The 22,999-nt window shown below is 36.4% G+C and overlaps 2 protein-coding genes across 3 annotated transcripts in view; one reads left to right on the forward strand and one right to left on the reverse strand.

Annotated features, from left to right (window-relative positions):
* CHPT1 (choline phosphotransferase 1) overlaps positions 1-6,425 on the forward strand; it is a 40,716-nt gene extending 34,291 nt beyond the window's left edge. The window contains exons 6-9 of one of the 2 annotated variants that reach the window (XR_007517356.1): positions 912-1,070; positions 1,525-1,650; positions 3,580-3,779; positions 6,257-6,425. Coding sequence is in view for 1 of the 2 variants with exons in the window: in XM_049884178.1 (XP_049740135.1) it covers positions 912-1,070; positions 1,525-1,650; positions 3,580-3,690; positions 6,257-6,301 (441 nt within the window). In the remaining variant the exon portion in view is untranslated. The remainder of the gene's footprint in view (positions 1-911; positions 1,071-1,524; positions 1,651-3,579; positions 3,780-6,256) is intronic. The other variant, XM_049884178.1, reaches the window with a different exon arrangement.
* On the reverse strand, positions 6,283-20,100 carry SYCP3 (synaptonemal complex protein 3). The gene is made up of 9 exons (XM_049884179.1): positions 19,465-20,100; positions 18,459-18,612; positions 18,016-18,085; positions 17,820-17,854; positions 16,007-16,124; positions 14,261-14,360; positions 11,252-11,350; positions 6,461-6,565; positions 6,283-6,336 (listed from the first exon to the last, which is right to left on the reverse strand). The coding sequence occupies exons 2-9, from the start codon at positions 18,589-18,591 to the stop codon at positions 6,283-6,285; spliced, it is 714 nt and encodes a 237-aa protein (XP_049740136.1). The 5' UTR covers positions 18,592-18,612; positions 19,465-20,100.
* Positions 20,101-22,999: the final 2,899 nt, after the last annotated feature.

Genomic DNA, 22,999 nt, shown 5'->3' on the forward strand with positions numbered 1-22,999 from the left:
CGTAATTAAGACTTGCCGTTTGTTTTCTTGCATTTTGTAACTTGAGCTAATAGGAGGTACAGGAGGAATGAGTTCCTAATTGAATAGCAGGAAAGCAGCCGAGGTCAGTGATTTCACACGTGGGGCAGTTTATTATTCACTGAATAAACTTTATTGAAATTCCACTGAAATGTATTTGAAGAACTAATCTTTTTTAAAATTTAAAAATTTTAACCTTAAGTTGAATGAGTATACACCTTGTATTTGTATTCTTTATACCTTGTTCATGTTATACTTTGGAGCCCTGGTGGGATAGTGGTCAAGAGCTGTGGCTGCTAACCAAAAGGTCAGCAGTTCCAATTCACCAGCTCTCCCTAGAAACCCTACGGGGCAGTTCTGCACTGTCCTTTAGGGTGCTATGAGTCGGAATCAGTTCAATGGCAACAGGTTATGGGTTCATGCTATACTTTAATGTTTATTCATATTTTCTAAAACTTTGAAACTTTAAAGTTGGAAAGTTAGCATTCCTATCAAGATTTTTTTTTAAACAGATATGTCATTGATGTCTTTTTTTAAAAAGCCTGTTGTCATCTTCAAGCTAGTGGAACATAGGAAGATATGTACCTATTATAACATTGTTGGAATGCCTTTAAATGTTGATGGCCTTCAGTGTAATAAAACTTTGTATAGAATGAATCACATTATTTTTAGCTGGTTATTAGTTTATATTTGTATGTATGTGAAACTGAATCAGACATCTGTGGCACTGTATTACCTCTGCGTAACCCTAGGGTTTTGTGGAAGTTTGAAAAGCACAGCTCTGATCTGTATACTTTAGTTCTCTAGTTCTTAGCACAAAATAGATACTGAAAAAATGTGTGCGGTATAACATATGTCAAAATATGATGCTGCTTTTCTGCTTTATCCTTTAGGGCACAAGTGTCTTGTCACCTGGACTCCACATAGGACTAATTATCATACTGGCAATAATGATCTATAAAAAGTCTGCAACTAATGTGTTTGAAAAACATCCTTGTCTTTATACCCTAATGTTTGGGTGTGTCTTTGCTAAAGTTGCACAAAAACTGGTGGTAAGAAATTCTCTTATGACTTATGATATAAATAATGCACTTGGTCCTCAAATACAAGGCTAGAAACAGTTTCAAACAATGGGTAAGTTTTCTCTTGTGGTATCACTATAAATGGTTAGCTATTTGTGTTCCAGGTAAAACTGTGAAACTATGAGTCATTATTCTATTCAGGGTGACAGACTTGTAACTATATAGTAAGTTATTTTAATTATTAGTTTAGCTTTAATTATCAATTATAACTTTCTGATAGCAAGGAATTTAAATATTGAAAACTTTAATAGGCGACCAGTCATGAGTTGGAGAAGTTTCAGAATCAGTATTCCAATATGAAATGTGAAGTCAGTCTTTTTATCCTTACCTGTCTTAATATTGAAGTTACAATTATCAGTCCTGAAAATAAAAGCTAAAATATTTAAAACTTAATAGTGAAATGATTTTGTTTACTTTTTTATAGGTAGCTCACATGACCAAAAGTGAACTATATCTTCAAGACACGGTGTTTATTGGGCCGGGTCTTTTATTTTTAGACCAGTACTTCAGTAATTTTGTTGACGAATATGTTGTCCTATGGATAGCAATGGTAAGTAAGCACATTTCTGCTGAGATTTTTTAACAGATGTCAGATAACACTATGCTTAAGGTCATCTTAGTGACATTAGTAGCCTCAGTATCTACAGTCTGTAAATATTTCTAAATTATATTTAAAATTACTTCTTTTAAGCTGTGAGTTATTTTGTTTATATAGAAATGGCCCACATATCTGGAGGTCAGGCTTCCAACAACTTAAATCCTTGAAAACACAACTGTGTACTTAAAAAATAATATTGAAGAGTTGCCACTGAATTGGTTTTGATACAGGCAAATCCATGCTTGTTGTAGTTGAACTGTGCTCCATAAGGTTTTAAATGGCTGATTTTTTTGAAGTAGATCGTCAAGCCTTTCTTCTGAGGCACCTCTGGGTGGAGCTGAACCTCCAACCTTTCCGTTAACAGTTGAGCACGTTAACCATTTGTGTCACACAGGAACTCCACCTCAAAACTCACTTCACTCTTAAAGGACTATAAATACTTATTAGTGTCTGGCTTTTACTTAAGCTTGTTAAGATTATAGAATTACTCCCATTTTACAGCAGATAACTGGCAAATTAGATGGGGTTCTTGCTGAGTGCCATCGAGTAGATTCCGACTCACAGCGACCTCCTGTGACAGAGTAGAACTGCCCCATAGGTTTTTCATGACTGTAATCTTCACAGAAGCGGACTGCTGTATCTTTCTCCCACAGTGTGGCTGGTGGGTTCAAACTGCTGAAAACTTAATTACTGTCCTACCATAGCTCCTTAGGTGGGGTTAGTGCTAGCAAATTAGATGGGATTAGTGCATCAAGAACTATCAGCTAATGTTGAGGAAACGGAACAGACAGTACTACCAAATTCAAGCTTCTGAGACCATTTTGTGCTAGAAGTAGGCAACCCTATGTGTCTTTATGGATATGGCATAGTTTTATTTCATAGCGATAACTGAGTTATCAAGCAATGGTTAAATTTTCATTGATTACATCCTGCTTAAGAAAGGGATGTGAGCTTATATATATATTTCTATTCAAAAGGTTATAAAATACAGAATTACGATGCTTAAAAGAGAGAAGCTTTAGCCATCTGAGGGAAAAAAAAATCACTGGTAATACTTCCACCACAATATTGGATAAATGAAGTATTATTGAACTTTTTTATTTTGTTGGGATATCTTTACGGTTGGTTTTCAGCTGATGGTGATTCCTCCTTAATTTTGTATACATTACAATTTTGTGCATACCTTCTTTCAACTATGGTCTTTTCCAGGCCTTTTACCTTCCTACAACTAATCTCAAGGAATAAGAAATATATCTGATGGAATGAGTTCATTATAAGATAATGGCTGATAGCCCCATAAGTAGAAAATTTGAGGCTTCATTACACAGCAGAAAAGTGACCGAGTATAGAGTCAGAAGAACCAGGTTCTGTTAACTTCCTGGCTTTGGTATTTTAGTTTAGTTCTTTTACCTCTCTGAGCCACAGTTTCTGTAATTGTGAAATACCTTGCATATTCTAGAGGACTATAAAACCCACTGCTGTAGAGTCGATTCTAACTCGTATTGACCTTGGTGGTGCAGTGCTGAAGCCCTTGGCTGTTAACCAAAAGGTCAGTGATTCAAACCCACAAGCTGCTCCACAGCAGATGTCAGTCTGCTGCCTTAAAGACTACAGCCTTGGAAACCCCATGGGGCAGTTCTCTGTCCTGCAGGGTGGCTGAGTGAGAGGACTATAAAAAAAAAACAAAACAAAAACCCTGCCTTGAGAGGACTATAGTGATGGTCAAATGTGCAACAGATGAATGTACTCTAAAACGTAGTATTTTCAGTGAACTTTTTTTTTTTTTTTTTTTAAAGGTTTGAGATTTGGGGGAAACAGAAAAATAGCTGCTGCTTCAGAAAAGACAGACCATAATACATACTTTCTTGTTTGTTTCCAAAGGTCATTGCTTCATTTGATATGATGACATACTTTAGTGCTTTGTGCCTGCAAATTTCAAGACACCTTCATTTAAGTATCTTCAAGACTTCATGTCACCAAGCACCTGAACAGGTTCACAAGCATATTGACTAATAGCCCAAGGAGAAGAGGAGAAGCAGTTAGGGGAACCTATGAGTGAAGGAAATCCCCCTTTGCAGGAGGCTAGTATACTATCAAATAAGGTTATATTTGAATATAAAACATAAGTCCTGCAGATTCCATTATGTCTATCTCAGTTATGAAGCCCTCATTGTATACCAGCATTTTTGATCACATATTATCAGAGTGAACGTGTAACAATCTACAAATTAATTAGAAACAAGACCAAAGAAAGAAATTTCAATCCTGAGGATAAGAAAGTGAGCTAGTGTAGCCTAAACAGCAGCAATCTGTCTCTGAGAAATATTTTAGGCATTTGGAGTTTTCACTACCAAGTAATTACATAAAAATTCAGGACCTGAAGGATTTTATAGCTATCTCGAGAGTGATGCTTACTTTGATTGCTGAAAATTGAAAAGTGAGATCATAGTATACTGCATAAGTGCATAGCTTATAATCCCATAATTGCTGCAACAATTTTATAAGAAATTATTCTTAACAGCCATTTTTCAAAAGGTGTTATTAAAAAATACTTATTTTGGTGTACAATTAGAATTTAAAGATCTAACTGGAATTTTCTATAATTTGTATTCAGTAACAGAAATTTGTCTTCCAGTTCAGAAAAACAAATCAATCTTTATATTGAGAGAAACTTGTTCTTTGATAATCTGAGTTAAACTTTCATTGCAATAAGAAAGAAGACATTAAACATTCTCTTATGAAAAATAAAACAGTAAAGCACAATTGAGATGTAAGAAAATTAGTAACTTAAAAAAACATGGCAAAAATATCTTTCCTTTAGCATATCAGCCGAAGTTACTTTAAGTACACACACTCATTTGATATGGTTAAGAGGATAAAATATCAGCTATTGGACAACTCACTAAAACTAAGTGCCATCGAGTCGATTCCGACTCATAGCGACCCTACAGGACAGAGTAGAACTGCCCCATAGAGTTTTATTGGACAACTAAGTACATTATATACTAATTTTTACCTTTCCACTCTCACTTAAAATTTAGATTGCTCCTTATGAATACTGGAACTGTCACAAGGATCTTTGTGATTCAATCTTTAGACTCCCATCTGACCCTATTTTTAATTTTATGCAGTGGTTCTGTAGACCACATGCTGTATGATCAAATAATCAAAAAAGTACAGGAATAATAACATACTCTCATCTATCTTAAGAAAGAAAAAGGTTTATGAACAAAACAGTAAAAACAGTAAAAATTGAACACTCTGGTCTAAAGTAGTTATTTTGCTTCTGTAACTGCTGGCAAAACTCAAATAAGGACCTTCTTAGATGCTTGAATAGTACTTAAAATTTATCTATATACCAACATACACTAAATGCAAAAATTTAGGAAGTAATCTGTCCCCTTTTTGTCAAGTATTAATGGTGAAGGACTAATTTCTTTCCAGTATTAAGTCATCACAGTTATAAAAAGAGAATCTGTATGGACTTTTAAAAATAACAGAAAACCTTAAAACTAAGAGAAGGGTGAGTTGTAGACACAAGAATTAGAATTTAAAACTTGTGGAAAAACAGGAGAAAGTCACTCCTCTCCTCCTAATGGGCATATTTTTTGTTTTGAATGAGCCACTGAAATCAATTTCAGTAAAAAATAAGTTTAACTTATTTCAAATGCTGTAACAATTTAATATTTATTAGATCAAATGTTTCCAACTGAAGATTCCATGTTATTCTATGTTTTAAAACATACGCATTTTAAAAGACAAGGCGTAAGAATTGTCCAAGTTTGGAAATGAAGAATGTAAAATCAAATTTCCATATAGTCACTGAATACTAAGACTGAAGAGAACCTTCTGGGTAATTCAAAGACAGATGTGAAATATTTAAACCATAAGTAATTAATATGTTAATGAATGCTCGTAATCATTGCTAAGGGCAGTGTGTCATTTAATTGTGGACTAAACCCAATTAAATGGTATTTTGATATTTTTAGAAATGACATATTCACAAATCTGTGTCTTAAAACTGGTATTTATTTATCTTGTTAACGATTTTTAGCAGTTTAATTTATTCCAGAACACAAACTTAAGTTGCTCTTAATAAATTTTTTAAGTCAATAGTGTAGATTTTCTTCTGAACTCTTACATTTCATTAGCTTTGTAACTTAATGAGTGTATACAAAGAGATGTACATAGAAAATATTTTGTATTTTTTTTTTCTTAAAGAACAACAATGTAATCTTCCATACTGTGCTTTCTACCTTTTGGTACTGATATAAATCTACTGAAGCCAAAACCTAAAATAATCTTCACTGCTAAAGTTAATTGACATTGTTAGGGATAAAAATGCACTATGACTACCAAAGAGCTGAAAGCTTCATACTATAACTTTAGAATTGCTGCTACCCACGTTAACTGTTCAGATTTTATTTAAGGTTAACAGAAAAGGGGTCTTGTGCTTAACAAACAAGCTAATGAATAACAGGATATAATAATCTAAACTGGAATTTTTAAACTAAAGATGTGCCCTCAGCTAATGTTATAATTGTGTCATATTACTTAGGTTCAAGTTCTTTCTTCAAAGAGTCATCAGAATAACATGGACTGAAGAGACTTTCGAACACTTGCCATCTCTTGCTGTTGCTGTTATATGAAAAGAGATATTAAACATTTGTTTAATATTTAGTTAAGTGTTATGCATATTTCAGCAAATAAAGTATTTCAGTGTCTAATCTGTAGCTTTTCAGTTTTAAATATAACTACTTACAGTGTCCATCATAATTCTTTTTTGCAACATAGCCATTTCTTTTTTAAGTTCACTTTGTGTACCAGTAAAAAGATTATCATGGCTCTTCTCCAGGTCCTCCATAGTCTAAAACACAAAAGGTTAGTTCAGTCACAAACCACCACGTTTCATCTCAAGCTCTAAACTCGTACAATTAATTTTCAAAAATAAGAACTTTTTAATATTCAAGTAATGTTTTTTTATTCCAAATAAAATTCTAAGTCATATGTGAAGACCAAAATACCACTAAAGGAAGTTTTTAAAAGTCATATTTGAGTTGAATATAGGAGGTACAACAGTAGTATACTCTGCATAAAACAATGGGTTAATGAACTGTTCAGGTCAAGATGAAGCAAAAAATAGAAGTCCCATATCAATAAATACCAAAATTTTAAGAATCTATAATAACCCTTCTAAACACCAGGTAATAACCCATTTATGGGCTATGTGGGTTAGCCAATGTGACACGATTTCATCAGAGATAATAAAATGACCTGCACTATGACCTCTTTCAAGTTATGAAAAAATAGTTTTAAATCTTCACTCTTCATCCAACAAATAGTTATCTAGTGCCTACTATGTAAAAAATACTATGTTATGTGCTGTGGAGGAATTAAAAATGACTACACGATTGCCCCCATATACTAGTGAGAAAAAACTTTTAAAAAACAAATTTTGTAATAGGTATGGAAATGCAACTTGTAGCTATATAGTAGAAAATGGGAACTACTTCCAATTTAGCTAGCAAAAGAATAAGATTTCAATAGGTAAAGGAGTTTAAAAGTATTCTCAAGGAAGAGCCTAAGTAAAAGGATTGAAGTACATGGTCAGTTAGTTCAAAAAAAATTACTTTAAGGGGTGGGAGAAAAAGGTGGCAGTAAATGAAGCTAAATTAAAAGGGGTCATACAGTTTTTCAAGTGGGAAAGGATATGTTTTAGGAAGATAATATGGCAGATCTATAAAGGATGGATTAGAGAACAGACAGATCAGTTAAGAGTTTTAATAGTCCAAGCAAAGCTGATGAGGTCCCTGAACTAGGACGGTAGCAGTGGGATTTAAAAGAAAGTAAGTGAATAACCTCCGCAGAGATAAAAATTACAGTCTAGTAATAATGTGAAGAATAAGGTTGATACTGTCAAATACTAAAGATTCTACCCTAAGTGGTAACATTTAGTAAAAATCTTTCCCAGTTCTTTATCAAACCTTCACACAAATTAATAAATGGTTTTCAGGGAGCATTAGAGCAAGCCAACAAGCTCTACTAGGAAACACTTTTAAAGTAACTGTTTTTTGTTCATATGTATATGTGTGTGTGTGTGTGTGTAAAATTTTAAACAGGGCTTGGAACTGGTTCATTCCAGTTTGAGCCCCTGCTGAGAAATTTGCATCTCTAACAAGTTCCCAGCCAATGCTGATTCTACCCCAGATACACTGAATCAGAATCTGCATTTTAACAAAATCCCCATAAAATCTTAAGAATCTTCATACCTAAGAATCACCTGGGTAGCTAACAGATACATGAGGAAATGCTCACAATCATTAGCCATTAGAGAAATGCAAATCAAAACTACAATGAGATTTCATCTCACTCCAACAAGGCTGGCATTAATCCAAAAAACACAATAAATGTTGGAGAGGCTGTGGAGAAACGGGAACACTTTTACACTGCTGGTGGGAATGTCAAATGGTACAACCACTTTGGAAATCGATTTGGCACTTCCTTAGAAAGCCAGAAATAAACTACCATACAATCCAACAATCCCACTCCTTGGAATATATCCTGGAGAAATAAGAGCCTTTACACAAACAGATATATGCACACCCGTGTTTATTTCAGCACTGTTTACAATAGCAAAAAGATGGAAGCAACCAAGGTGCCCATCAACGGATGAATAGATAAATTATGGTATATTCACACAACGGAATACTACGCATCGATAAAGGACAGTGATGAATCTGTGAAACATTTCGTAACATGGAGGAATCTGGAAGGCATTATGCTGAATGAAATTAGTTGCAAAAGGACAAATATTGTATAAGACCACTATTATAAGAACTTGAGAAACAGTTTAAACAAAAAAAAATATTTGATGGTTACGAGGGGGAGGGAAGGAAGGTGGGAGAGGGGTATTCACTAATTAGATAGAAGATTAGAACTACTTTAGGTGACGGGAAAGAGAACACACAATACAGGAGAGGTCAGCACAACTGGACTAAACGAAAAGCAAATAAGTTTCCTGAATAAACTGAATGCTTCGAAGGCCACGATAGCAGAGGCAGGGATTTGGGGACTATGGTTTCAGGGGACATCTAACTGGCATAATCTAAGATAACATTCTGCATCCCACTTTGGAGAATGGCATCTGGGGTCTTAAATGCTGACAAGAGGCCATCTGAGAGGCATGGATTGGTTTCAACCCACCTGGATCAAAGGAAAATGAAGACCACCAAGGATACAAGGTAATTACAAGCCCAAGAGACAGGGCCGCATAAGCCAGAGACTACACGGGCCTGAGACCGGAAGAACTAGATGATGCCTGGCTACAACCGGTGATTGGAACACAACAGAGAGCCCCTCGGGGAGCAGGAGAGCAGTGGGATGCAGACCCCAAATTCTCATAAAAAGACCAAACTTAACGGTCTGAGACTAGAAGGACCCCAGTGGTCATGGCCCCCAGACCTGTTGGCCCAGGACAGAAACCATTCTCAAAGCCAGCTCTTCAGACAGGGATTGGGCTGGACAATGGGTTGCAGAGGGATGCTGGTGAGGAGTGAGCTTCTTGGATCAGGTGGACACTTAAGACTATGTCGGCATCTCCTGCCTGGAGGGGGGATGAGAGGGTAGAGGGGGTTAGAAGCTGGCGAAATGGACACCAAAAAGACAGAGTGGAAGGAGAGAGTAGGCTGTCTCATTAGGGGGAAAATAATTGGGAGTATACAGCAAGATGTATATAAAGTTTCTGTGTGAGACTGACTTGACTTGTAAACTTTAACTTAAAGCACAATAAAAATAAAAAAAATTAAAGAATCACCTGGGGATCTTGTTAAAATGTAGAGGTAGAATCATTAGCATTGGCTGGTAACTTGTTACAAATGCAAATTTATCAGCAGGGGTTCAAACCAGAATGAACCAAGTCCAAGCCCTGATTTTAAAGTTCTTTTAAAAATATTTAAACTATTTTACTAGTTTACTCAAAGCATTCAATTACAGGTAGTTCCTGACTTATGACAGGGTTCCGTTATGATGACTCTGTCTTAAGTTGGTTCTCTGACGTAAGTCAATTACCTCTCTTTTTGGTTTTCATTATTATTGCTTTTTATTATCAGTATCTTTATAAATCCAATAGTCTTTGGGGCTTTAAAACATTACAAACAAACATCTGCAAATTATACACTGCATCATATGTAGTACATGTTACTAATGGTAAGATGTACCAAAAAAAAAAAAAAGATGGTTTTAAGTGTGGTTCATCAGTTCTAAGTCTGGTTTGTAGTAACTCCAATACATCATAAATCGGGGACTACTGTACTTTAGAAGAGTGACATTTTAACATGTATTTGATTATTTAAAAGAATTCTCCCATTAAAAAAAAGTATATGCGGATTCCACCGAATGAATAGCTACTAAAAAATAAATGTGTATCTGTGTAAATAAGACATCAGCGTCACAGATATTTACTAATATGCACGTGACAGAGAAGTTTCAATCCACAAAATTTTAATCCTCAAGGACTTTTTTATTATACATCTGGGCTCTCTTTTATGATTATCAGTTGACATATAAAGCCATTTTTTGTCACTTTAATAATTCTAGAAGCAAATATGCCATAAATACTTACACAATGAACCAAAAAAAAAAAAAAACCAAACCCGTTGCTGTCCAGTCAATTCCAACTCATAGCAACCCTAAAGGACAGAGAAGAACTGCCCCACAGGGTTTCCAAGGAGCACCTGGTGGATTCCAACTGTCGACCTTTTGGTTGACAGCTGTAGCTCTTAACCACTACGCCATCAGGGTTTCCACTTAGATAATACATTTGAAAATAAAAGATTCAGTATTTTAGTTGGGTATTTCCTATTTAATGAACAGTGGTGATACAAAGACAAATAGACTACCTAACCAAATCCAAACCCACTGCCATCGAGTCAATTCCGACTCATAGCGACCCTACAGGACAGAGCAGAACTGCCCCACAGAGTTTCCAAGGAGCGCCTGGTGGATTAGAGCTGCCAACCTTTACGGTTAGCAGCTGTAGCACTTAACCACTACGCCACCAGGGTTTCCATTAGTTGGGTATTTCCTGTTTAATGAACAGTGGTGATACAAAGACAAAATAATAGACTACCTAGAGGGTCGCTATGAGTCGGAATCGACTTGAAGGCACTGGGTTCGGGTTAAAAAGGATTTACACTTTATATTTTCAATTATATATTTACTGCTGCTCTCCTAAAACACTGATTGTTAGAGAACTAAGATTAAAGTGTTAAAATATTAATTTTATGCATGATATATACATTTCTAGGTAAAATCTCCAATTTATCATTTTCTCTTTTAATTCCTACAAAACCATTAATGAATTCTAAAAGTAAAAATATATTTAACACATAAGTTAAATAAGGAATAATGAATTCAAGTGGAAAATGGATAAGAATTTAAAATGTATAAACCAAAATGTTTTTTCCTCATAGATTTGCAAAGAAAAAAAAATTTCCACTTCCATATATACACTATGTTTTATAAGAATGAATTGTGCTACCAAAATACAACAAACCTTTATGAACTGCTCATATAACTGTTTAATTGTTTTCAGTCTCTGGCTCTGAATAATTCTAGATTGTTGAAAGAATTTTTGTTGCTGTCGAAACATAGTCTACAAATATAAAAGGAAAAAGTGATAACACATTTGGGTAAAATTTTAAATTTAGCAAAAAAATAATTCTACATTAAAAGTATTAATTTTAAAATTAATACTTTTTTAACATTTTCTTTTTAACTATTAAGATCACATTTCATTAATCTGTGTTCACCACTAATATATAATAATCCTACCAGTTAAGTAGAAAATACTCTTTCTCAACAATATTCAAAATGTATCTTAATTCTTGGCGATTTCAATGTCCACACAGATGATCCTTCTGATAATGCTGGCCTTTCAGTTCCTTGACTTACTCTCCACCAATGATTTTTGTCTTTCACCCTATTTTAACCATTCTCTTACACTGTCTTACCCTAGATTTTGTCATTACCAATAACTATGACCAGTACACACTATTAATAATAGCAAAAACTTATATATTAACTGTGTCAGACAATGTTCTCAACCCCTATAAATTTATATATGAACTCATTTAATCCTCAAAACAACCCTATGAGATACGTATTCTTATTACATCCCCTTTCACAGATGAGAAAACTGAAGTACAGAGATAATTTGTCCATGATTTGACAGCTAGCAATCGATCAAACCAGAATTTGATTCCAAATTTGATTCCACAGTCCAGTGTCTATAAACATTATATTTATACTGTCTCTCCATATATCCCATTAGTCAAACACTACCTCCCTGCCTCTTAAGCTCACTTAGTACTACAGCTCAATTACCTATCAGGACCTAAAATCCATTCATCCTACTACTTTTACCATCCCTTATCTTCAACCCCATGTCCGCATTTTTTCCCAGTTTAAATCCCATGGTTAAGCATTATAAATATTCTCATGCATATATACCTTGCCCTTTCTCACCATCACATTTGCTTGGCTAAACCCCAACCCTGGAAAATCTAATTCTCTAGGTACTCTGCAGCTATTCATAGTTACAGAAAAACCCACAACCATGTCGACGGGCCTCACTTTAAATTCATAATCGCTATGATCACTAACCTAAATTCGACCCTTAATGTTACCCGGCAATTACATTTCCCTAGTCCATTCACTGGCCCACACTCAGAATACTATTTCATACTTTCTCCTCTGTCCTCAAAAGGTAACACCTCCCTCCACTAACTTTACTCTTAACTGGTGACCTTTTTTCACTAAACAAGTAGAAGCAATCCAAAGGTTACTTCTAGTCTCCCATCACATCTACCACCTACCTACATCCATCTGTGCTTGTATACTCTACCTTCTCTCCTACTTTTAAGCATGAACTATCCCTGCTCTTTACTAAGACCAACTTTTTCACTGGCCACCAGATCCCACCTATTCTCAGCAATGGTCCTTTTCAGCAGTGGTCCCTGTCCAGTATTTAAAAAATTTCCCTCTAGATTTTTCATATCAGCATACAAACATACCACTATTTAGCTAATCTTAAACAAAAACTATATTCCATTTCTCCTCAGGCTACCACCCCATTTTTTTCTTTGCCAATCCCCTACTCATTCCAGTCAGGCTTTTGCACTCACTCTTCCACCAAAATCATGCTTACAAAGATACCAATGACCTCCCCGTGGTCAAATCCACCTTATTTGGCCCATCAGCAGCATATGACAGTTAAAAGGCTTTCTTCACTTGGTTTTCTATTAGGCCACTAATTCTCACTCTCCTTAACTGGTTCCCCCTCATCTCCTGGAACAATGATGAAGTACTTCAGGGCACAGCCCTTAGACTTGTCTTTAACATTTATAATTCTTCCCTTGCTAAACTTATACACTTTCACAGCTTAAATTCTATCTTTATGCTGATAACCCCTAAGTGTCATATATCCAGTGATCTACTCAACACTGCCCCTTGGATGTTTTATGTACACTTCGAGTTTAGTATTTCCCAAACTGAGATGATCAATCCCCCTTAAATTATTTTATATGAACAGTACGTTGGATCTTAGAGAAGAGATACATGATAATTTTACAGCTTTTAAATAAGAAATGTGTGATATTTTACAGCTCTTAGATAAAAAATGTGTGATAATTTTACAAACAATGCAAGGATGAAATAAAAGTAGAATGTAGTAGTTATGCAGGATATGGGCAGGGCTGACTTCCAGCCCTATAGGGATGGGCAGATGACAGCAAGTCTGACCATTACTAATAAACCATATCCTGACCACAATGACTAGTTCAGGAAGGGGCAAATGATCCAAACTAGATCAGTGATATATTCCAGAGGACTTTTCTGTCAGCGGTATTGAGGAAGACTGTCTTAATCGACTAGGGTTACAAAACTGGTGATAAGTCAAGGATTGCAAGAAGCTATCTTGCTTACTACATTAAGAGAACCTAATAAGAAATGGAGATAGAGCCCAGGTGACAATGCATCAGCAACCCTTCCCCTCCCCCATCTAGCTTTACCTAAAGCTAAACAGTTCTTGTGTGCTGTCAGTCCATTCCAACTCATAGCGACCCTAATAGGACAGAGTAGAACTGCCCCCACGGGGTTTCCAAGGCTGTAATCTTTACGGAAGCAGACTACCACATCTTTCTGCCTTGGAGCGGGTGGTAGGTTCGAACTGCTGCCTTCTCAGTTAGCAGCGGAGCACTTAACCACAGCACTACCAGGGCTCCTTAAAGCTAAACTACCTAAATAAAATTATTATTTTGTGCTCTGGCAAATTTCTGTCACCTGGAACTATAAGAATCTCAACTAACGGGAAGCAAAGATTTTTATAAGTTTGATATATACCTATACTTCTGTGCTTTACAGTTCAGCAGGGCCAAAACACATAGCCAGCAATGGGTAACGGAACCTGGCAAAGTTCCATGGGTCTACTACAAGGCTAGGCTCTCCCTTCCTACTTGAGACTTGGTTACAACAGATTGATTATAAAGCTAAGCATGATACCAACAGCTAGTTTTTCTTCTTGTTCCTCAGCTTTCTGCACATCTGTATCCCACTGCTGAAACAAACTCAGAAACTGCTGAGAATATTCTTGGTTAAGCTTCTGCCTATAAAACATAATAATGAATATGAAAAGATGTTAACATTCAAAAACAAAAAATTTTTTTGACAATTTATACTACACAAAAAAGGAAATAATAGCAGCTTAAATCTGATGGGAAACCAAGAAGTAAAATTATCACCACTGGACTAAACCGAAAGCTAGGAAGTTTCCTGAACACAACCAAACACTTCGAGGGACAGTGTAGCAGGAGGAGGGGCCTGGAGACTATGGTTTCAGGGGACATCTGGGTCAACTGGCATAACAAAGTATATTAAGAAAATGTTCTGCATCCCACTTTGGTGAGTGGTGTCTGGGGTCTTAAAAGCTAACGAGTGGCCATCTAAGGTAACATCAATCGGTCCCAACCCACCTGGAGCAAAGAAGAATGAAGAACACCAAAGACACAAGGAAATATTAGCCCGAGAGATAAAAGGGGCCATATAAACCAGACACTCCATCAGCCTGAGACCAGAAGAACTACGTGGTGCCTGACTATCACCAATGACTGCCTGACAAGGAACACAACAGAGAGTCCCTGATGGTGCAGGAGAAAAGTGGGTGCAGAATTTAAATTCTAGTAAAAAGACCAGACTTAACAGTCTGACTGAGACTGGAGGAATCCCAGAAAACATAGCGCCCGGATTCTCTGTTAACCCAGAACTAAAACCATTCCTGAAGGCAACTCTTCAAAGGACAGACTGGATTATAAGACATAAAATGATACTCGTAAACAGTGTGCTTTCTGGTTCAGGTAGACACACGAGACTAACAGGCAGCTCCTGTCTGGAGGCATGATGAGACGGCAGAAAAGGATAGGAGCTGGTTGAATGGACACAGGAAATTCAAGGTGGAAAGGAAGAATGTACAATCACATTATGGGGATAGTAACTAGGGTCACATAACAATACGTGTATAAATTTTTGAATGAGAAACTAACTTGAGCTGTAAACTTTCACCTAAAGCACAATTAAAAAAAAAAAGTAAAAACTATGATTCTCCTAACAAGCTAATAACAGAGACGCCCTCTCACATATCTTAGCCCTTAAAAACTAATGAAACTTTGTATGTATAAATTTTCCAGAAAAAACTTATTTTATTGCAAGTTTAATTTTCATGTTTTTCTACCGAATATATGTTCTGATATGATATTTAATGAGGTTATTTATCATATAGGGTTTATAAATAGAAATATTTCACTTAATTTTTTCCGCACTTTGACACAATAAAAGTTCTGCACAAGAAATAGTTAATTCAGCTAAAATACACAAATTATTTACCACGAGACTGACCTTTGTCTACACCAATGAATACAGTTAACTACCACAAGACTAATGGTTTATATACTTGTTACTCAGCTAGCGTATTTCTAGAATGAATATAAATTACTTTTATAGTAGGAAAAAAATGTTATTTGAAAGGGGAAAAAAAGGTAATCCTTATTGACTACTAGGATATATATCAATTCTATAAGAAGTGAAGTTTAGGTCTAAAGGATTTATCTGCTTAGAGAAAAATCAAGCCAAATATACTTTTGACTAATTACTCCAATAAACAGAAGACAATAGTATTTTCATTAGTAATTTGCTTAGTAGCTCATGCATACTAATTAATGACACAAATGTTGTACCTCTAAGAATACAACAAACTTACCTTTGCTCTTTTTGTGTTTTCCAAATACTTTCAATTTTCTGGTTACTGCTTTTGAGAGAAGCCTTAGTATACATTTCTAATCTTTTTCTCTTTGCAAGAAGAGCCTTGTTAATCTCAGCTATATTGGAAATATTCATTAAATTTAATTTTGAAGAAAATTATTTTGTTCCACATGTTCAAATTAATTATGAGTAAAGCTGATTCAACAATATTGAAAAGACATTTTAAATTAAATTGAAACATAGACATTTTAAAAAGCAAGATTATTTGCTCATTTCTTTATGCTAAGAAAATTTTCAGCTACTAGTATGGCAATTCTAATTTTCTGAACTTCAGATTTTTTTTTTTTATAGATTATAAAAACAGAAGTAATAAACAAAACAGTTTCTATTTTCCAAAATATGTATAAGGGATCTCAAGTACAGGTTTTAATTTTCTCATGTGAAAACACAAAAGCTAAATTTTTCTAAGTGTATAAAATTCCCTCTAATTAAATGGGCACATTTAGATGAATTATTGTTAGAACTCATTACATGAAACACACAAAAGTATTCTATAAAAAATTAAAATCCCAAAGAATTAAAAGTTACATAAGAAAATTATTTTTAAAAATATAGTGATACTTTTAAAGTGTCTTTTTTACTAAAAGAGACAAAGACCAAAGATAAAAAAAATTCTAGTTTCAGTAAATACCTAAATAAATTTAAGAACACTTTAAAATACTTCATTTTTTTTTTTTTTTTAGGGCATTTTCCCATAAGTACTGTACTTCATACAATACTTCAAATAATGCTTTGGTAAACATATGCTTTTATGTTATGGAGCTACAAGCAATGGTTATTTTTTAGTAATCATAATGGAGCCGAACTATTATACAAATATTTTACACTTTAGTATCCATCTATAATAATGAATTTGTAAGACCGTTCATAAAAAAAGCACTTTGTCACCACAAGTTAGAGCAAAGCTCCCAAAAAAGACTTGCTTGTGTGAATAATCCATATAGAGGAACCCAATATTGACTTTTTTTTTAATAGTATCCTCTAACAGTTAATTTATCTCATCTGACATACCATTTATAACTTACGAAATTTTGAATCTGAGTATGTATCTCTTACTAGACAGCAAAGTTGTCTTTAGCTCTCCATTACGTAATTTATTAACACAAAAATAGTGTTAATTTCAGGCGCTTGAATTTATACTGCCCCCTCCCTTGAAGAACACAGGGAAGTCATAGAAAATAACTGAATTGAGAAAAACTGAAATGTGTACACATGTGTGTAGTCACTTACCCTGTGAACACAGACATAGAGTTTTCCCATCCATTTTTCTTCTAATATTCCATAGTCCATTAAATTCACACATGTAGAAAACTACCATTCTTACCTCACCATTGTTAGGACCACTCTTACCCTTCACATCAACAATATGGAAAAGGTAAGAAAATCTATGAAGCTGAATTACACCACTTACGCATAATCCTATATATAAGAACAAGGCATTAATAACAGTCCTGTAGTCCACTGATTATCATTTGCTGTTACACAAGTCAAGGAGCCCTGTGGTACAATGATTAAGTAATCAGCTGCTAACTGAAAGGCTGGTGATTGTAACTCATCAGCAGCTCTACAGAAGAAAAGACCTGGTGATCTGTCCTGTAAAGATTTACAGCCTAGGAAACCCTATGGAGCAGTTCTAGTTGGTCATATAGGGTCACTGTAAGTCGAAAATCAATTCAATGGTACACATTAACATTTTAAAAGTCATGGTTTAAAGCAATTTTCTTTATATACAAATACCTTCTAAAACATACCTCCAAATCTTTCCAGCATATTCTGTACTTCACCCCTGTGAAGAAATTACATTAAGAACTTTTAACTAAAGGTACATAAAATACCATGCTTGTTTTGGGAAAAATATTACATGCCAAGTGTTTTACATACAATTGTAACCAAAGTAGAATTTTTTAAAAGTACTTCAACAGGCAAACGTTATTTTGAGCACATTACCCCACATCTTCCTGAACTATTCCTGTGGAAGGCCTTTTCTTCCCATGCTTATCAATTACTGGAGTCTTTCCTGCATTGACAATAAAAAAGAAAAGCATTCTTGAACATAAGTATGCTATTTTGGTAATTTTTAATGAAATAATTTTCATTTTGGGGTCTTGGTTTTTTGTAACAAAAATTTATAAATGCAGACTTCTAGTTTAAAACATAGTGGGTCAAAAACAAATGAATTGTAGGACGTTGTTACTGCCAAGGAGGCCTGGCTGCACCGTGGTTAAGACCTCGGCTGCTAACCAACAGGTCAGCAGTTCAAAACAACCAGGCACTCCTTGGAAACCCTATGAAGCAGTTCTACTCTACTCGCTGTGAGCTGGAATCTACTTGACTGCAATGGGTTTGGTTTTTTGGTTTGTCACTGCCCAAAGGTATTAGATATACTGTACCTTCAGTAATATCCTCCGCTGAACCACTTAAGTCCTTTTTATCTTCTCTGTCAAAGCCATATGCTCCTGTAACCTGATCCTCCATTGCTGGCTTCACAGATTTTCCAGTATGCTTTCTTCCAGAAGGCGCCATTGGTAGGTAGGTGTTTTCTGACTTTAAAAATAGATCTCTCAAAACTTATTTTAAATACACTATTTAAATATACTGGTAGATTTTACAATTAGGGATATCGAATGATTCGCTTGGTTAATTAAATTTTAAAAAACAAAGGCTGTGAAGTTTCCTCATTTCTCTTAGAAAGTAGGCCAAAAAGGTAACAAAGATCACAGCATCAACCCTGACTCCAGGTTGGCGACGGAAAGTTGGATCTGGGAACTACTGGGTCTGAATTTTCACCTTGCCACTGTCAGATTCGTGCTGGTTAAATTTGGGCAAATCTAGTCTCTGCATCTCAGTCACAAAGTGAGAATGTGACTGTTGGGAAGACCAGTCGTGCACATGCCAACAATAAATTCACAGCAATACAAGTAAAATATAAAAACTCTGGAGGATTGGCCTCGGAAAATTAACTTCCACCTGAGATTTCCACAAAATATACATCGAGGAAAAACGAAGAGAAGCCCTTAGTTAATTTTAGTTTCTGAGGCGTTTGGGGGTGGGCGGGAGGGAGAGACAGACGAAGCCTCCCAGCGACTTTAGCCCTCGCATTCCACTCGCCGCTGCTAACCTCCCAAGAGCGACCTGACTTTCAATTTCAACCCTCCCCTCGCCCGCTCAGGCCCGGCCCTCAGTGAGGTTCGAGGCCTCCATTTTCCCGTCAGAGACCCCAGATAACACCACGGAGCAGTTTTACCTCACCCGCCACGAGCAGCCTCTGGGCCGGACTCCCGGGCTGTACAAACTCCTCCTCACGCCACAAAAAAACCCCAAAGGCTACAGACCACAGTTATCAATCTCCTGAGACATGACCCCGCAAGTCCAGCCTTCCCAAATCCCGCTCCTCACCTGAACCGCGCGCTTCTCCTCAGCGACGCTCGGCTGATGTACCTCAGCGCTCGCGCGGGAGTAAAACCAGTCTCGCTCTCGCTGATTGGTCGGCGCGGACGCGCATGCGTGCTGCGAGGCGGCGGAGCCTGGCCCCTGTGACACGGCGTCGCTCGAAGCCGCACGCCCAGAGCTTCTGCGCCGCTGCCCGTGGTTGGCTTGGCGCGTGTTGCTTTCCGGTTTTTGCTTTTAAGGTTTTTATAATACTTGAAAGTTACCAAAGAATGTGTAAGTTCTGAAACATGACGAACCGATCACGTACTTTGTAAGGTGGAACTTTACCAACACCCACTGAATCTCCTCGTGAAGTCCTTTCCATCCTGTGAGGCTTTCACCCGTCAGAGATATAATCCTTATACCAACTTTTGTAAATTATTCCTCCCTCCCATTTTCTAAGTTTTCATTACCACATTATGTCACTAGGAGAATCTAGGTTATTATTTGGAGCCATTGACAAGGTACCCTTGAGTTGACTCCCAATTCATAGCAACCCCATGTGTGACAGAGTAGAACATGCTCCATAAGGTTTACAGTGGCTTAGTTTTCTGAAGTAGATCACCAGGTCTTTCTTCTGAAGTGCCTGTAGGTGGAATCCAACTGTAGCCACAGTTCTTTCATTTTCATGGCTGTATAATATTCCACTGTGATACAATTCCATAATTCATTCATTTCCTTGTCCATGGACATCTGGATTGTTTCCAAAGTAGAACCTTTATAAATAATATGACTGTGAATAATCTCTTCCATCTATGCTAAATTCTGCTTTTATTAGGTTTTTCTGGCTATTTCACCTTAAGTCTCTTACAGTTTTTCCTTTATACCCTTCATAATGCCCTTCATCCAATTTTTCCTTACTTAGGTTCTTATTGAGACCATGGGTTGTGTATACTTCTTCCAGAGAGATTTCTGTTTCCTTCAGGCAGGTCTTAAGGGGGCACTGCTGAACAGGGACACTTTTCAAGGGTCTAGGTTTCATGTGGGAATCTCAGAGGAGTCTCCTCTACCCTGCAGTGGGCCTGAAAGCTTATTCTCTGACCCCAGCATTGGTATCAGCAATATTTGCTTTCATATTTGCTTATTGCGTACTGTTTTTGTTTTAAGTTTGTGTTTTTCTCCTTAGAGAGGTATGTTTTTATAATGAACATAGTTACATTGAAACAGGAGGGCTCTTCAGAGTATCTGACCTGTCAAAGTATTGAAAGTCCAAGAATTCCCTTTCTGTACTTAATTTTAAAATTAGGAAACTCCTCAGCTCTAATTATTACAGGACTCCTCAATATTTCTAAAACATATCCCCTCCTCTCTATCCCCACCTCACTATCCTAATTTACACCTTCATTATTTTTCAACTGCTTTGTTGCTAATTCTGCACCTTGCTGCTTGTGACCTTTCCAAAATAAAAACTTGATCATAGCCTCTAACGATGATGATGATAGCAATAATTATCATTAGCATAAAACCCGTTGCTGTGGAGTCGATTCTGACTTGTAGCGACCCTATATGTCAGAGTATATATCAAGTCCTTGTCATATAAAATGTGACCACTAAATGGCAGCTGCTATGCTAATGATTTTTTTTGTGTGTGAAAAAAGATCATTAGCATAGCAGCTGCCATTTAGTGGCCACGTTTTATATGACAAGAACTTGATACATACTCTAGTCCTCTCGAAAACCTACAAGAACAGTTACTTGTAAATGCCAGAGTAAACATTTCATCTCATATTTGTCAGACTCTAAGTTATTAGCTCTTTACCATGATGCCTAAGATTCATCAGTGGTTTCTCAGAGCCTCCATAGGAAAATCCAACCTAGTCGTCTGTCATACAAGGAACTTTTTAGCCTTTTACGTTGTTTAACTCCCCTTTTCTCCATTCTGAGCTTCTTGCAGTTTTCCCAAGCACACCCTTGCTGTTTCATGCCACTGGGCCTTTGCACAATTCAGCTTTCTTCTCTGTAGAGTATTATTTATTCTGTTATCAGTATTTATTCTGTAGAGTAAAAAAAAAAAGCAAAGATGTCACTTTGAGGACTAAGGTGCACCTGACCCAAGCCACGGTATTTTTAATCACCTCATATGCATGGGAAAGCTGGGCAATGAATAAGGAACACCGAAGAAGAACTGATGCCTTTGAATTATGGTGGTGGCAAAGAATATTGATTATACCATGGACTGCCAGAATGAAGAAATCTGTCTTGGAAGAAGTATAGCCAGAATGCCCCTTAGAAGTGAGGGTGGCAAGAGTTCGTCTCACGTACTTTGGACATGTTATCAGGAGGGACCAGTCCCCGGAGAAGGACATCATGCTTGGTAAAGTAGAGCCTTTCTCCATTCACCACACTGTATTAAAATCATCTGCCAAAGAGACCTTACTATCCTGCCTCACTTTGACCATGCTAGAACACTGAATAATTATGACCAAGCCAATTTAGAACTCAATTGCTCATTATTTGACAAATAAAAACGTTGGTGTAAGCTTTACTGCCCTTTAAAAGTTTTCATAAAGATTCATGTAATTATCATAATAACCATTTGGATAGGAATTAGAGTAAACTCCCTCCATAATCTAAGAAACTGGGCATCTAAGAGGACAAATATTTACCCAAGATCACAGAGCTACACAGTAGAGCTAGGACAAAATCCTTGGTATTTTGACTCCATTGTTCTCCCCTGCCCATCACCTATCAGTGTTCTGTCTTACTTTGCTGCCCTTGAAATCAACCACATCTTCAGCTGTGAGTGGTGATCTTTAGTAGTGTTTGCATCTTCCAATAGTAAAGAAAATATTTTGTAGTGTTGACTATAGACATGAAAGCCCTTTATAAAGATGTTGTTTTCAAAATAAATTTCAAAATGACTTAACAAAGAAAAACATTGCCTTTGACATTTGGGGATGCAACTAAAAGTTATGAAACAATAAACCCGCTGAAGAGTTCATGCAGACCAGAATATGAAAAGAAAAAAGACCCTATCCCCTATATAGCATAGATCGGTAGTTCTCAAAACTCATAATAGTGTGCATCAAATTTCAGGCAGATTCTGATTCTTTAACTCTGGCGTGAGGACAGAAATATGTTAACATGTACTCCCAGGTGATTCTGATATGAGTGGTGAGGGGATCACACTGGCATAATTAGTAAAAATAATCTAAGTAAGCATCGTGGCAATTCCCAAATTTGCCTAACCATTCTATCTTCCAGCCCTACATTCTTAACCTTGATTCCCTTGCAGCTAGGGTTGGGCATATGACCCATTTCAGAAGCAGGGGCTGGCCATGTGATCCAGCAGAAGTTGCAGGTGGCATTCTGGGAAAGCGTTTATAATTGGGCAGACTGAGCTGGCATCCTCCTTTCGATTTTTCCCCTTCATCCTGCGTGGAACACAGATGCAACACTTGTGACCATAGAGAAAAAAAACCATATGCTAAGGATGGAAGAGCAAGAAGAGAGAAGAACTTGTTCCTTGAATTGTGGCACCAGCCCTGGATTGCCTATTCCT

The sequence above is a fragment of the Elephas maximus genome, chromosome 4 (genome assembly GCF_024166365.1).
Source record: "Elephas maximus indicus isolate mEleMax1 chromosome 4, mEleMax1 primary haplotype, whole genome shotgun sequence".
NCBI classification, from domain to species: Eukaryota; Metazoa; Chordata; class Mammalia; order Proboscidea; family Elephantidae; genus Elephas; species Elephas maximus.

Coding starts and splice junctions, on each gene's coding strand:
- SYCP3 (XM_049884179.1), bottom strand. CDS start 18,591: ATGGCGCCTTCTGGAAGAAAGCATACTGGAAAATCTGTGAAGCCAGCA. Junction 17,855..18,015: donor ATAGTTCAGGAAGATGTGGG/GTAATGTGCTCA, acceptor ATTTCTTCACAG/GGGTGAAGTACAGAATATGC. Junction 6,337..6,460: donor AAAGAATTATGATGGACACT/GTAAGTAGTTAT, acceptor TTCATATAACAG/CAACAGCAAGAGATGGCAAG.